We start from the raw sequence: 15,409 nt of genomic DNA, 5'->3' as shown, positions 1-15,409 counted from the left end.
TTCTCGTTTCCGCCCTCGTTCAGGCCCTTTATCCTTGTCCCAGTTAGTCGCGTCCAGTTTGCCCTTGTTGTTTTGTATCCTGCCACGCTGTTTGTCCTCGTTTGATCCCTTCAATAAATTCCCCTTAACATCATCCATTTCCCTGCCTCCTCGCCTTTTGGGTTCCTCCCCTCCTCGCCGCAAGTCGATCCTCACAGTTCCGTTGCTTTGTAAATCAGACTGGTTAAGGGTCGGTGGGAAAACATAGAAATGTTTAATTGAGAAATATTTCACACTATATGCAGACCTTATATTCATACAATCTTGCAACCCGAGTGGACCAAAGCATTGTTGCAAATTCGGCAGGAGAAATGTTCCACTGCTGTTGCAGCAGCAGCTTCTCAGAGCATAGGCCGAAGTGACGTAGGAACATAATAATGCAGTTATTATTATTTATTTTTTATTTAGCAAATCAAAATATGCAAATAGACAAACCAAGGGTTAAAAAAAAAAACTACAGCGGCAAAGAAATCTATTTGAGAAATACGTAATTAAAGCATGGCGTCATCAGCAGGCGCGCAGCAACCGAAGGACCCCGACCACATCTCGCAACCTGTCCACATCTGGTACCGACACCGGTACTAGATGTGGTCGGGGTCCTTCGGTGGCCTGCGCGCCGGCTAATGATGTCCCCTGTTTTTTTTTTGTTTTTTTTTTGTGATGTATTTCTTTGACTTCATGTTTGCCCCCCCCCCCCTTTGTTGTTTGTATATTCTGAGGAGAGATATGATTGTTTCATGTTCCGTTGTATTTTTGTGCAATAGCTCTTTTCAGCTGCGGCAGTTTATTTTTCTATCTGTAATAAGTTTGAGTTGAGAGCTAAAGATCGTGGAAAGCGTTTATTGTTCTGTGGAGCCTACCTCTTGGCAGCAGGCTCCAAATGCAACCCTGAACCGGATAAGCGGTAAAAATAATTAAAAAAAAATAATAAAAAAGGATCAATTGCATAGATTCTTTGTCTTCAATGGGTTTTTTTTTTCATTCCTTGGTCTTTTAATTTTAATGCAAATAAAATGAGCTTAGGTCTGGTATACTGCTTGTTTTAAAAATGTGTGCGTAAGCCATTTTGTGACAATTGTTCCAATTATAGCCATTATAATCCGTATAATAAACCGTCCTCGCAACGATAGCAACATGGTCTCTTACGTGATGATTGAAATGTCTGATCCCACATTATGTGACTACGGAGCTCACCGATGACGGACTGGGAAAGATGGTTTAAAAATTCAATATGCGCGGGTGCACGCATGTTTGAGCCTGACCAAAGGACCGATGAGAAACACGACGTCACTTTTCTTGAATCTGATTCGCTCTGGAAACAGAAGAGAAGCTGCGCATCCCACATCCAACGCAGCATCCTATGCGTCACTCGTTTCCATTTGAAACGGGGATTTCGAGCTAATTTTTGCCTTACGATGGCAGATAGCGAAGTAAACACGCCAAGTACACCGATTGAGTATGACAGCAAATACTTTGAGTTTGATGGGATTCGGTTGCCACCTTTCTGCAGAGGAAAGATGGAAGATATCGCCAACTTCTCTCTCAGAGGGAGCGACATATGGATTATTACCTACCCCAAATCAGGTAAACATGTTTTATTCACCACCGCATCCTGTCACATTTAATAGAATTGCAACGTCAGGCTTCGCCCGCACGTAATGCACAGCCTACCTTATGCCCATATTTTATGGTTTCACGGTTTCGTTTTATTCTACGCTTATTCTTTTATCAGTGACTAAACACCTAAGTCAAAACAAATCTAATCGTCAACGAGTTATTTAAAAAAAAAAAAGAGCAATTCGTCTGACTGAACAGCAGGGCTCGGCCCGAGGACCGCAATTTATTATTTATTTTGGGAGGGGAATTGTAAACGGGTTTCCTCTACGACGGTGGATGATGATAATAATAATAATAATAATGATGATAATAATAATAATGATAATGATAATAATAATTTATAATAATGATAAAACAGTAATAAAACAACAGCAACAATAATAATAATAATATAATCATAAAATAATAATATATTTTTTACTCATGCTTTGGCACCATTCACAGATTATATCTATACATCTATATTCTACATATCTATATATGGATATATAGATATGTATTTATATCTATTTATATCTATATGTATATATGTGTGTCTATATTTGTGCCTATGTGTTTTTATGCGTATATATATATACATATATATATATATATAGATATATATATGTATATATATATATATATATATATATAATTAATATAAACTAACAATATATATATATATATATATATATATATATATATATATATATATCATGTATGTATATATGTATGTGTGTGTGTCTGTGTGTGTATCTATATATGTATAGATATGTAGAGATCGATATGTCTATGCATATGTATGTATGCGGTGTGGAAGATGACAAATATTTACAAATTCCATTAAACTTGACACAAAATGATAAACACAATGACTAAATCAATGTGTTCTGCTGGGGTCCATGCATGGCCCTGTGCTGTCAATTATATACATGCGTCCTTTTGGCAATATTATGGAAAAAATAATAATAATAAATCAAATCGTCTGTAATCTTATAATGTTGTGTAGATGATACAGCATTATTTATGCTATGAAGATCTGATGAAATACTATAATAATAATATTCTTTATTCAATTGTCTCAGGAATTAGATTATTATTTATAAATGATTATCAATCTGGTTCATTGTTTTTAATGTGTTTTGGCCTTATAATTTTAGGTACCAGTCTACTTCAAGAGGTTGTGTACCTTGTGAGTCAAGGAGCAGACCCAGATGAAATTGCTCTTATGAACATTGATGAGCAGTTACCTGTCTTAGAGTACCCTCAACCAGGCTTGGACATCATCAAGGTATAGTATTTCAAATTAGGTTCGCATCGAGCCGATCCGCGATGGGGTGGTAGAGTTTCCTCTTCTCTAAAGCCCCTCTCAATGGACATGTCATGGTCTCAGCCAATCAGAGTTGGTGAAGGGTGGGGCCCTCCTGTGACAGTGGATGTGATGTGGTTGCAAATTTTTGTACGCTTGGTGCAACCAAGAAAAGAAGATGAGCGCACCAGTGCAACCAGTACGAAGAGATAGCCTTTTCCTCTTTTGCCTCGAGGACCCGATGTCCGTGAAATGAGGACTCGTCAGACCACAGCAAATTTTTCCACTTTTCAAGAAGGGCGCACGTGGCAATATCCACTACATAATGATGCCAATTTTCAATACCGCCGATGGCAGGCGTGGGCAAACTACAGCCCAGGGGCCACACGCAGCCCATTAAACGTTTTAATTCGGCCTGCTGAACTTGAAAAAAATTAAATGAACGAACTTTGTTAATGTTTTATTTTCTAAATACTGTGGGGGGGGTTTTCAAAGACATGTATATATTGCTGTAATGCCTTTGTTCACTTTCCTTTAAAATTAAATGTATTTTTTTTCTCCGATGAGGTGAGGTGACCAAAACACTCCATCCATCTACTACTGGTCCGGCCCCTCGGTCAAATTTTAGAACCCATGTGGCCCGCCCACCCCTGGCCTACGGGAACGAAGGTCACGGGCATTCGGTGTTGGTTGTTGGACCGCTTATATGCGGAGATTTCTCCTCAGTCGAGAATGGACTTGTTGTAGTTGGCTGGATGGTGCACGGTCGCCCCCTCGATTGGATAAATGCATTCAAAATGATCTAGTCAAACAAATGTTCATCAACTATCCTTATCAATTGCACTATTGCACCTCACACTGCAATAGAATCGTTTACATATATTTTATAACGGCAAATATATTTTTTTACAGTTTTGCTTACCAAAAGCATCAGTGTTGGGTATTAGCAACATTTGTGATTATCCTCTCTAGTCCATGATATCGAAAGATTCAGAGAATCTGGAGAAACAGTCTTGTGTTCTGTTATTGGACATCTGTGCCTTTTCACCCACAATTGCAGACTGTCGAAAAAATGTCGACAAAAAGCCCTTGACCGGGAGTGTCCAACCAGTTGAACTTCCAGTTGACCGTGAACTTCTCCCAATTCGACCGCGAACAGTCTCATGTCCATCACCTTTGTACGTAAAACCTCACTTCCTGTCCCATCAAATACGATGCTGAGCTGGTGGCCCAGAATTTTTTCCAACTCGTCAGCGCTCTGTACCCTCAAACCAGTGTCACGCTGGCGTTTGGTTTAACCCCCAAGAAGGGTGGACGGCGCAAGAATAAAATGGCACATCTAAAAAAGACACACTCACATTATGCATTTCAGTTGTCCCTTCGTCTTAGTTCTAATTGAACTTCTTAGCGGACTCGTTGTTGGAATAAGATTTATTCTATTGTTTTACAGTACTTACCTGATTGTGGATTCAGTGAGATGCTGATGCTGAGGGTCGGAGCCGGCTAACACCAGGGCTAGCATGTCATAGACTGGAAACTCCTTTACTTCTCCGCCAGGTATCTATTCTATCTAGTGATGTTAAATCATGTTAGTTCAGAGTTAAGCCTCATTTAGATTGAGCGCACGTACACCACATGCATGAAGCAGTGGATGCCACCTCCAGTCATTATTTCCTAGCTGTGGAGTAGTTTTGAAAATTGTAGGAATATGAAATCAAGGAGTAAGACTTACTGCATTAGGGCAAGTGAAAGCACCATCCAATGACACTGAAGTGTTGTCAGAAGGCACCACAGTCTTCAATGATTGGCTAGTCCATGCCGGTGGTGTTTAGGTAAGGGAGCTCTATCTATGTAGCGCATTTCGTACACAAAGAAACTCCGTGCTTCACAGAATTATACATCAATAAAAGTATGACATTTAAAATGGTTTAACTCATTCACTACCAACTGAGTAAAAAAAAAAAGACGTATTTATCTGTCAATGGTATTGAATGAGTCTTATAGATGTGAGGAGAAAATAATATGTTTTACCTGGATTTAAAAGTATTTGCATTAGTGGACCAGCAGCATAACAACTAAATGCTGCTCCACCGTGTTTGCTTTAAGCTCTGGGCTCCATTAATTTGACCTATGGCTGCAAACCTCAGAACCCGACTTGGTTTATATTCGATTAGCATTTATTTTTTGTAAAAAAAAAAAAAAAAAAAAAAATTACCTACATTTGAAAGTATTTGCATTTAGGGCCCCGCAGCATAACAACCAAATGCTGCTTCACCATGTTTGCTTTGAGCTCTGTGTTACACTAATTTCACCTGAGGCTGCAGTCCTCAGAAACCAAGTAGGGGGTTTATATTCAATTAGCATTTAATCAATGTATTCAGGGCCTTAACCATTCGGTGATTTATCGAACTGTAGTAGAATTTTAAAATCTGTTCTGCTGTACAACTAAAATGGGAGCCAGTGTAACCCCTTTTGGACCGGAGTAATATGTTCTGATCTCTTTGTTCTGGTCAAAACCCAAGCTGCAGTGTTTTGATACTGTTTTGAGGGACTCCAGTCAGACGACCATGACAAAAAAAAACAAGTCTACGAGCATATTAAGCAAGGATAAGCCAATATAAAATAAGAATAAAAAAATAATCAATCAAAAAATACCCAGCAGCTGATGTTAACTTACACCACAATTATGTTGTTATTCAAAGCAAGCTCGCTTTTAAATTGATGAGAAGTAAAACAACCAGGAAAAAGTGGGACATAAGTACAGATAATAAAATAAAATAAAATTAAATCAATGAAAATACTGGTACAAAAAATGGAATAAAAAAACTTTAAGAAAGTAATTTGAGGAAAATACCTTAAATATTCCTTAGATAATATGGGAAAAAGCTTAAATAATATTTTTTTAAAATTAAAACTATAGCTAAATGATGGGAAAAGAATCATTAAGAATATGTTGTACACACAATTTTTTGTCTCCATTGTACCCAGTTGCTAACACCGAAAACGCAGTATTAGTGGCACACACACGGGAGCATGGAGCTCCAAGAAAATATATTTGGCTGTTGAGGGAAAGCTGTTGCGTGCGGTGAGGTTTACGTACAAAGGTGACCTACTTCAAGAATATATTTTGGATGTGCGACTCCTAGGCTGTAACACAAAATCTATAATAATAATTACACACGCAAACACACACACACACTTACCCTTACGCCCCTCACGGTCCACTTGGGAGCAGTGTGCAGAAAACCACGATCGACCACGAAACTATAATGTTCATTTCATATCCAACAATATATATATTCGAGTCAAATGTTTTCCAGATCAGATTTACCCGTGCTTGAGTGTTGTACAAAGTGAGAAATACAACATTTTCCATTCCTGCAGGAGCTCACTTCCCCGCGTCTCATCAAAAGTCATCTCCCCTATCGATTCCTTCCCACAGGAATGCACAATGGCGAAGCTAAGGTAAGGTCAGTTTCATTAATTTTACATCTCGGCCTGATTACTGAAATGCATTTTATTTTGGAGTCAACCAATCCTCCATCAAGCATCTCCAGTTGATCCAAAATACTGCTGCTCACCTCTTGCCTGCTACTCGTAAGAGTCCCTTCACTGGATTCCTGTTGATTTTATTAGTTGTTTTCAAATCTTTAAATGAGCTGCTCCACCCTAATGCGCACCAGACGCTTTTAGAGGTACCGAGAACTAAGCAAAGGCTCAGAGGGTATCGAGGCTTTTTCTGTTGTCGGTCCCTCTCTTTGGAATGACCTCCTGCGAAACGTTAGCTAAGCCGAGGGGGCTTCCCATCTTCAAAAGTCATCTTAAAACTCATTTTTATTCTTTGGCTTTTGATTCAGCATGAGGCTCGTTTTGGGGGTTTTTACTGTTTTTCTGTCTTCATTATTTTGTTTTTTTATTTCTTGTTTTCTGACTTACTTTTTCTCCATGCACAGCATTTTGCATTCAGCGGTGGATGTCTTAAAGTGCTTTATAAATACAGTTGAGTTGAGGAAATAAGTCTGTAAAATTTATGCTCGTTTGTACCCAATTGTAAAGATATATGAACAAAATCAATACATTCCTCTTCTGTGGTTTCCAACCAGATAATATACATGGCTCGTAACCCCAAAGACCTGGTTGTATCCTACTTTGAGTTCCATCGATCTCTTCGAACCATGAGCTACCGAGGATCATTCCAGGAGTTCTGCCAGCGCTTCATGAATGACAAACGTTAGTATGCAAGTTACCAGATGACATTCACGTTCCTTCATTTTCTGGTCTGGTTATTGTTCTGTCCGCAGACTTCTGTTAACGCATATGCAATTTTGCCCTCTCTGTAGTTGGATACGGTTCCTGGTTTGAGCATGTATTAGAATTCTGGGAACATCGTATGGACTCGAATGTTCTCTTTTTGAAATATGAGGACATGTACAAGGTAAAATGACATGCTTTCCATTTCTCTCTCTCTCTCTCTCTCTCTTTCTCTCTCTCTCTATCTTTTGGAGAAAGTGGTCTCGTGAGAGCTGGCTTGTATTTGTGTTGCTTTGCCGCTCTCTACTGGCAGTATTGCGCAATGACTGTTAAATTCTAGCCATTTGTGATAGGTTGTTTTAATCACGTGACACCTCATGTGGGACTCTCTCGGGGGAATGCACTGTCCCTCGCCGTTTGTGCCTTGGCAAAGCAATGCTTTTTCATACAATAGAAGTGTCAAAAGAAAGAAAGAGAAGGAGAGTAGTAGAGCTTATTGAACTTTACTTTAGCTTGCAACTTTCTCTTAGGACAGTCACCCTTAATTAATTTCAGCCGCGAGAAATGGTCCCAAAAGTGCATTGAATTGGGTTAGCTTACGTAGCACTTAGTCAGATCGCAGTTCGACTGACTAGACTCAAATGAGCCACAGTGAACCAAGGAGGTTTCTTTAGGTATGAGCAATTTCTGTCGTCTATTCGCGTGCGCCCTTTGACCTAAAAATTCACGCAGAACCCACATGGAAAGTGTACAAAGCCAGTCAGAAATCGACTCAGAAAGCGTTATTTCAAATTTATCTGAGGTGTTTGAAGTCTTGAAGGTAGAGGAAGTTGTTGGTCTGATGTATATATGAGCCAGATGCTCAGAATGCTGAAAATGTTGAGCCGAATGACATGGAGTGGAAACGAGACCGATCGATATTGGAAGAAGCGTCAGATATAAGGTCTGCGGTTATTATTTCAATAGTACTAGTTGGCATAAATAAGGTATTTTAAATCATAATCATAATATTTAAGTGGATTTATGGTAAGATTATTTTGTGATTGGCAGTTTTCCAAGAGAACGTGGCATGTTTAAACACATTTTAAGATGACACACATTTAAAAAAAAAAAATTTTAATCACACCTACCTGTTTGCAAACCCTTAATCATAAAAAAGGTTGACTAAACAGATCCCCGAAGTGCTTCTGTAGCACACGATTTAGTTGCAAATTGGGATTTTCATTTTTTGATATTAATTTGAGCATTGTATATATTTTTTGTCTTTATTTTTTTAACATTCTGAAATATTGTGTTGTGAGTCTGTATTTATGTTTATGATGCTTAAATATTTGTATAATGTATGGGTAATATTTCTAGTTTGTTTGGTAGTGGCATTTTCATGAGTGATTTTAAGTTTATTTTTTCTGATTAGATTTACGACAAATTGGCACGCCCTCTTTCGGAGCTCGGCTGGTATTTTTTTCCGGTTACAAAGTTTACGTCACAGCAGGGAGGCAAGCTTTGTAATATTGGTCGAATTGTAAGTTCTGTTGTCTAAAATGGCGCGCGATCGCCACCAAAAGGCAAATGCACATAACTAGTCTTGTCCACTTCATCCCGTCAAAGTAGAAAAGCGTTCTGACATCAAGCTTGAGCTCATGTGATCACCTCCACAAAATCAAAAATACCGTGCTTATCTTTTTTTCACCGACAGGCTAAAGCACACTAGAGCAAGAATGCACACACGAACCCCAATTGGTTATATTTTGGAGTCTTAAGAGGCAGACGCAGCTGACAACGAGCAGCAAGCGGACATGCATCTTTAATTTCAGTTTCCTGATCAAAAAATATAGAACTTGAGCTTGTTCGTGAAAAATAGTCCATCTTGGATCTCGTCCATCTTTAATAGCCCATTTGAGGTGGATAGTCATGGTCTATCTACATTTGGAAAGTGTCTTGAGATTACCTTTCTATTTTGTATAACAATACGTGCTGAACCTGTAGATAATTAAATTAAAACAGAACATTGAGGCAGGTAAAAAAAAATATTTCAATCATTTCCCATGCTTGCTTTTCTCCTTTTAGGATCTTGGGGCATTGGTGGAGCAGTTAGCCTGGTTCCTGGGAGTATCTTGTGACAAGGTTCAGCATGAGGCCATGGTGGAAAGCTGCAATCAGCTCATTGAACAGTGCTGTCGCTCAGAGGCGCTGTCCATTTGCAGGGGTGAGTAAAAGCATACCTGTCAACTTATACGGTTTCCCCGTATTTTATACGTTTTTTGACAATTTCTAATCACATACGGCGTATAACGACTTTTATACGGGAAACCACAAAAAAGTTAAACAAAAAAAAATCCCAATGACGTTTCAGTCCAGACCGATATCGACTCGCCATTCGGATCCAACCGGTATCGACTGACGCTTTTCGGATAAAAAATGTCTCGTCTCGTCTCGTCTCGTCTCGCTGGTCCCTGACGACGATTGGCGCAGCGAACTAGCGAAAGTTATGCTCAGCCGCGCGTTTATTTTTTCGATACGGCCAGATTGAACACCGAATATAGAAAGACAATGGGCACTGACACTCTTACAGCTCTACTCCAGGTGAAGTTAAACTGTGATGACCTATGCTTCAAAGTTAAACCATCTCGGGAGCAGATTATGTCAGCAAAATCATGCACATCGGAATATAATAAAAAACATTAAACGTTAACACTGACTATGAAAATAAAGGTGAAATTGTTTATTTGAATACATGCTGGGCCTGGAAGTACAATGCAAGAATGTTATGCATACTGCCTTTATTATTTTCCATTACATTGTCTTTCTTTCTAAATACTTAATAGTGATAATAAAATATAATTAAAAAACGCCGCGATTGTGTTTATAAGGTTTTGTATCCATTTATAAGGGGAACTACACTGGTTTATAAGGGGAGTCACTGTCCAAGGTTGACAGGGATGTAAAAGTGAAAATTGTTGTGAAAACAGCTTATCCACGTCACATCCGATTTAAATCAATGTTACTTTGTGTATTCTGGTTGAATATCAAACCTACTTTCTTTTGAATCCGAAACAAGGCGGAGTTCCTTGTGGCTTGTTCGAATGCTCATATGTGTAATAATCATAGCTAATGTGTGTTAGTGTATGTTTTTTTTTAATGTATTAAATAATGACATAGCCCAAGCGGGAACGCTCTACAGCAGTGATCTCCAACCTTTTTTCCCGCCGCACCGGTTCATGCAAGTTTGTAACTTTTGCGGACCCGCAACCCGTATTGTGGGGGTGAGGGGAGCTGGCACTTATGGCTAATGCTAACAGTTAGCTGCTAGCCAGTAGTAGAGATTTGTGCCGTAATTAACTAAATTAGCTCCTGAAAATGAGTTTGGGATGGCGTTGGGTTAATGTTAGTGGCAACTATGTAAATATAAAGCAAGCCGAAAGGTCGAAAAGGGAAGTCAAGGTAGCCGTTACGCCACCACGAGGGCTAACATCAAAGTAAAAGTCTACCATGGTTATTTCATTGGCAGCAATGACTCAATGTAATATTTATTAAGCTTTATTTTGAAGTTAGTCATCATGGAGGCGTTAGTCTGCAACTTCCTTGACAGAAAGAAAAAATATCCTTTAGCATCAATTTGAGGAATCGTTTGCCAAAATGATGTAGTTTACATGATTCTTATGTGCTTTCAACTTCTTCGACTCATCATGTTGCCTTAATGCAGTGCTTCTCAATTATTTTCTGTCACGCCCCCCCCCCCCAGCAAGAAGAAAACAAATCACGCCCCCACTCCACCACCCACTCTCCATCGTAACTATAAACTATTAACTATTTGTCTGTAAAATAGTTTTCGGTACAACTCTGCGACTCGTTGCAAAACAAACCTACACCGTAGAGCAGGGGTGGGCAAACTTTTTGGATTGGTGGGCCACAATGGTTTCTAAAAATTGACAGAGGGGCCGGACCAGGAGTAGAAGGATGGAGTGTTTTAGTAACCTCACCTCATCGGAGAAAAAATATACATTTAATTTTAAATGAAAATGAACAAAAGCATAACAACAATATATATATATATTTGACACACCAGATTATTTAGAAAATAAAACATTAACAAGGTTTATTCATTTAATTTTTTTCCAAGTTTGGTGGGCCGGATAAAAATGTTCAACGGGCCGCCTGTGGCCCCCGTACTGTAGTTTGCCCACGCCTGCCATAGAGTTAATACTCGCTGCGTAAAATGGGCAATGAGAATTACACTGCCAACTACTGGAGTGGATGTGCAATTACACTTTATTGTAGTATGTGCCACCCCAGGGGGGCCCGTCCCACTATTTGAGAAACACTGCCTGAATGTGATCGCGCACACTTTTTTTTTTTTCACCAGCCATACCGCGGATTGTGCCCGGCCCGAACCGTAGCCCTTGAGCCGTACGGGTCACGGCTCAAAAATGATCCATTGCACCACCAGTCACGAGTCCAGCATAGATGAATGAGATGATGAGGCTCCAGAGAAATATTTTTTATGTTTTTTACATGAAATACTAACCTTCTTCCCTCTCATCTTATGCTCCCTGCAGGTCGTGTTGGTCTGTGGAAGGACGTCTTTACTGTGTCAATGAATGAGAAGTTTGATGCTGTGTACGGACAGAAGATGGGAAATTCCAACCTGGAATTCGATTTCTGCCTCGGAGAAAGGCCTGTTCCTATCCATTAGTCCACTTGACAATGAGTCACACCCACACACACACACACACACACACGAGTGCAGTGCCGTAAAAATCAATGGTTCTTCTTTTAGCCGATCAGATTTTAGATTCACGTCTCAATGCCTTCCAACAGACACGGTGATGAGTGAATTGCTCCGTTCTTGAATTGGTTCAGCTTCTTCTGATTGGTTGAGCTCCATGTGCATCAAAGCTATATTTATGATGGAAAACAATTCCAGATCATAATTACTAAAACAAATACAAATAAAAAAATAAACTGTTTCAAGGCACACTTTTCAAGAAAAACTCGACTTTATGAGGCTGTATCATAGCATGACTTAATGTAAAATTCATATCTGGCCAGTGAACAAGAAAAAATACAGAAATAAATATTTTTCCTTTGCACACAAATACAACTTCCAAATTTGTAGTTACCGTTATATTTACATTAGAATCTCTCCATTTATGTTCTTCTTGGACACCTTGGACCATTTTATTAAACAATTTTTTTAAGTATTTCCGGTTCACCATATACAACTTGGACTTTTTTTTAAAAAAAATTCCAACTGTAGCACATGTAAAGGGGAGTACACACACCGACAGTGAGGCAGTGTGATGAGCAGACTATTTTCTGAGGAATCTTAGATCCTTCGATGTATACAGCAAGATGTTTGAGATGTATATACAGTATTTTACAAAATAAACACAATATTAGCAATCCAACAAGTCAAGACAAGTTTGTTTCATGGTGATGAATTCATGAAGAACTTTCCATAAATCACCAGCATTCATTTTTGGGACAAGATGGAAATCGCCCATGAAATATGAAAATACCGATATCATCAGGTAAGTTTGGTTAATACTGATTGTGGACCATGGCCATAGAGTAAATATTGTTTCATTTTTTTTCCACGTTTATCTTTTTTATTGTATGAATTAAATATTGAACTACACCCATCAGTACAGATGCTCTAAAACTTCATCCTTCCATCCATTATCTATACCGCTTCTCCTCACGAGGGTCACAGGCGTGCTGGAGCCTATCCCAGTTGTCTTCAGGCTGTAGGCGTGGTACACCCTGAGCTGGTTGCCAGCCAATCACAGATCACACAAAGACAAACAACCATCCACTCACACAATCTCACCTAGAGATAATTTTTAGTGTCCAGTCAACCAATCATGCATGTCTTTGTAATGTGGGAGAAAACCCACATTGACACGTGGATAACATGCAAACTCCACACAGGAAGGCCAGAGTTGGATTCGAACTCGACACCTCTGCTAACCAGTCATCTACCGTGCTGCCCTGCTTTAAAAAGATTGTGACAATAACAGAGATTGGGCAATATAAAACAATTTATAGTAACTTTTTGTTGTTGCTATTTCACTCAGCCCTACTACTGCGGAGCAGGCCTCGAGGAGGGGCGTCAGCACACACACACACACACACACACACACACACACACACCCCCACATGCACCCCCACGCCCGCATCCCGCCCTGAGGAAGCATCGGGCACCCATCCAGGAGCGTGGGAGGTGGACATGCTCCAAACCAGGAGATTCCAACCCCCACAAAAGGCCTCAAGGCCAAAGGGAGGGCAAGAGAGAGAGAGGGAGATTCGAGACCATCAAAGAAAGGCTCAAAGGTTAGAGGGAAGAGAAGGAGGCCAGCCCCAGTGTCTGGGTATCTGCAGTAATATTTAACCACTCCTCTACGACAAAAAAATAGCCCCATACTGTGATTTATTTTTTTTTTTTAGCTCGTGCTCACTTGTATAAAATTCACATTCAATGATGACACAAAACTGCCTAACACATGAAATGCAAAAAACAATTTTGTGCATGCGTACACCAAAATCAATTCACACAAAGATTTAAATTTCATACGACCGTGTGTTTGTCCTGGATGTCATTCAAAATCTCCAAATTAATAAGCTGGACATCCCTTTTGAATGGTGAGTCGGCCGTTTATCACATAAGCCACTTGTTCAATAAAGTCATCATACATGAAATACATGAATATATGTATTTGGAGGACACCATTATGAATATAATCTTGCGATTGGAGTGATATGAGTGACGTCCGCCATCTGGTGGTGAACACTATTATTGCAACTTACAATTACTCAGTTACAAAATACATTTATACTTAGCTTCTCTATCGTTCCATAATAATGTTTTTGAGGAATAACTCGAGTTATGAGTAGCGACTGAGAATACTAATAAATTAGAGAGGAGGAAAATATTTGAAGATGACGGACTAACTGTTGTGGGTTGAGCTGATTAGCTATGTTGAGGAGACGCAATCTTCAAATCCTGTTACTGTCAGTGAGAAGCAAGCCCCGATTGACAGCTGTCATATCAGTGGTCGCAGCTGTCATTTTGTTTCTTTTCCGCTACTTTATAGCTCTTGTCTTGAGATAGCTATGTTTGTTTACTTGGTTAGTGTTTCGTGATAATTTTCTCAGCTATATCTGATTTGCTAGGCAAGGAAGGTGTTTTTTTTCCCATTACCGCCTCTAAAAAGCAGTAAGTAAAGGTACAATTTTTGTTGAACTCTCCCGCCACCCCGTTTTTGTTAGTTTTAGAACTTTGGTTTAGTTCATGTGTTTTGGTTTCATTCAATTTCATGTAGAGTTTAGATTAGGTTTCTGTTTGTTAAATTGGCCTTGTCTTATCCTGAAAGAGAGCTTAATTTTTCTTGTGATAATAATATACATTAGTGCTGTCAAGTGATGAATTTTTTTAACTAATTAATCACAAAAAAATCCATGATTAATCAAATTTTTCAACTACTATTTTTTGCGAAGCTTATAACCGAAATTTACTTGAATAATATTTTGGAATTGAGCAAAAACACCCAATATGAAGTAAATTTAATTCAAAGACTGTTCTAATGGTTTTCTTGGATTCTTGAATACGATCTAAATGGAGTCATCTTTGCACACATTTATTTTCGAAACATTTCTCAAAACTGCCCACAAGCGCCACACTCCAGCAGTGTTGGTTTGCAAGGCCCAGTGGTAACTTGAACACGATGTTTTGTTCTGAGGCGTGTTAAAGACAGCTAATATGGCACAATATTTGCAAAGTATGCAAATTATTTTTGAAGTAAATCAAACTGAGTTAACTGAGTTAAAATATTTAACAGAGTTAAAAGCTTTTGGATTAATCACCTGAGTTAATGCTTTAATTTTGACAGCCCTAATATATATATTTATATATATATATATATATATATATATATATATATATATATATCTTGTTTTCTGAATTTGGTTTGGTCATGTGATGTTTGCTGAGCAGTGATTGGCTGTTACCCAAGCCCTGAACAACTGTGACGTCATTTTCAGCCGACAGCAAGATGCGAAATGGCCGCCCACTGCGATGGCTAATAACGACTGGATTTTGCGACTTCATATTCCAGAAACGCAATATTAATCAGAATACCGTGTTTAGACTAGTGAAAGGGCATTGTCTGTGATTGTAGCGATAATTTTTTTTACCCCTTTAAAGATTTGAAACAG

General features: G+C 39.0%; 1 protein-coding gene across 1 annotated transcript; it reads left to right on the top strand.

Moving 5' to 3' along the window:
* The first annotated feature begins 1,333 nt into the window (after nt 1-1,333).
* On the top strand, nt 1,334-12,600 carry sult4a1 (sulfotransferase family 4A, member 1). Its single transcript, XM_088288739.1, has 7 exons — nt 1,334-1,623; nt 2,796-2,926; nt 6,329-6,409; nt 7,048-7,174; nt 7,285-7,379; nt 9,263-9,401; nt 11,752-12,600. Exons 1-7 carry the CDS (start codon nt 1,455-1,457, stop codon nt 11,886-11,888), a joined length of 879 nt encoding a protein of 292 aa, XP_088144865.1. The 5' UTR covers nt 1,334-1,454; the 3' UTR covers nt 11,889-12,600.
* Nucleotides 12,601-15,409: the final 2,809 nt, after the last annotated feature.

The sequence above is a fragment of the Idiotropiscis lumnitzeri genome, chromosome 2 (genome assembly GCF_059441095.1).
Source record: "Idiotropiscis lumnitzeri isolate Australia: NSW breed Sydney's pygmy pipehorse chromosome 2, RoL_Ilum_1.0, whole genome shotgun sequence".
Classification (NCBI taxonomy): domain Eukaryota; kingdom Metazoa; phylum Chordata; class Actinopteri; order Syngnathiformes; family Syngnathidae; genus Idiotropiscis; species Idiotropiscis lumnitzeri.
The sequence above is the reverse complement of the archived record's forward strand: the minus strand, read 5'-3'. Positions and strand labels throughout refer to the sequence as shown.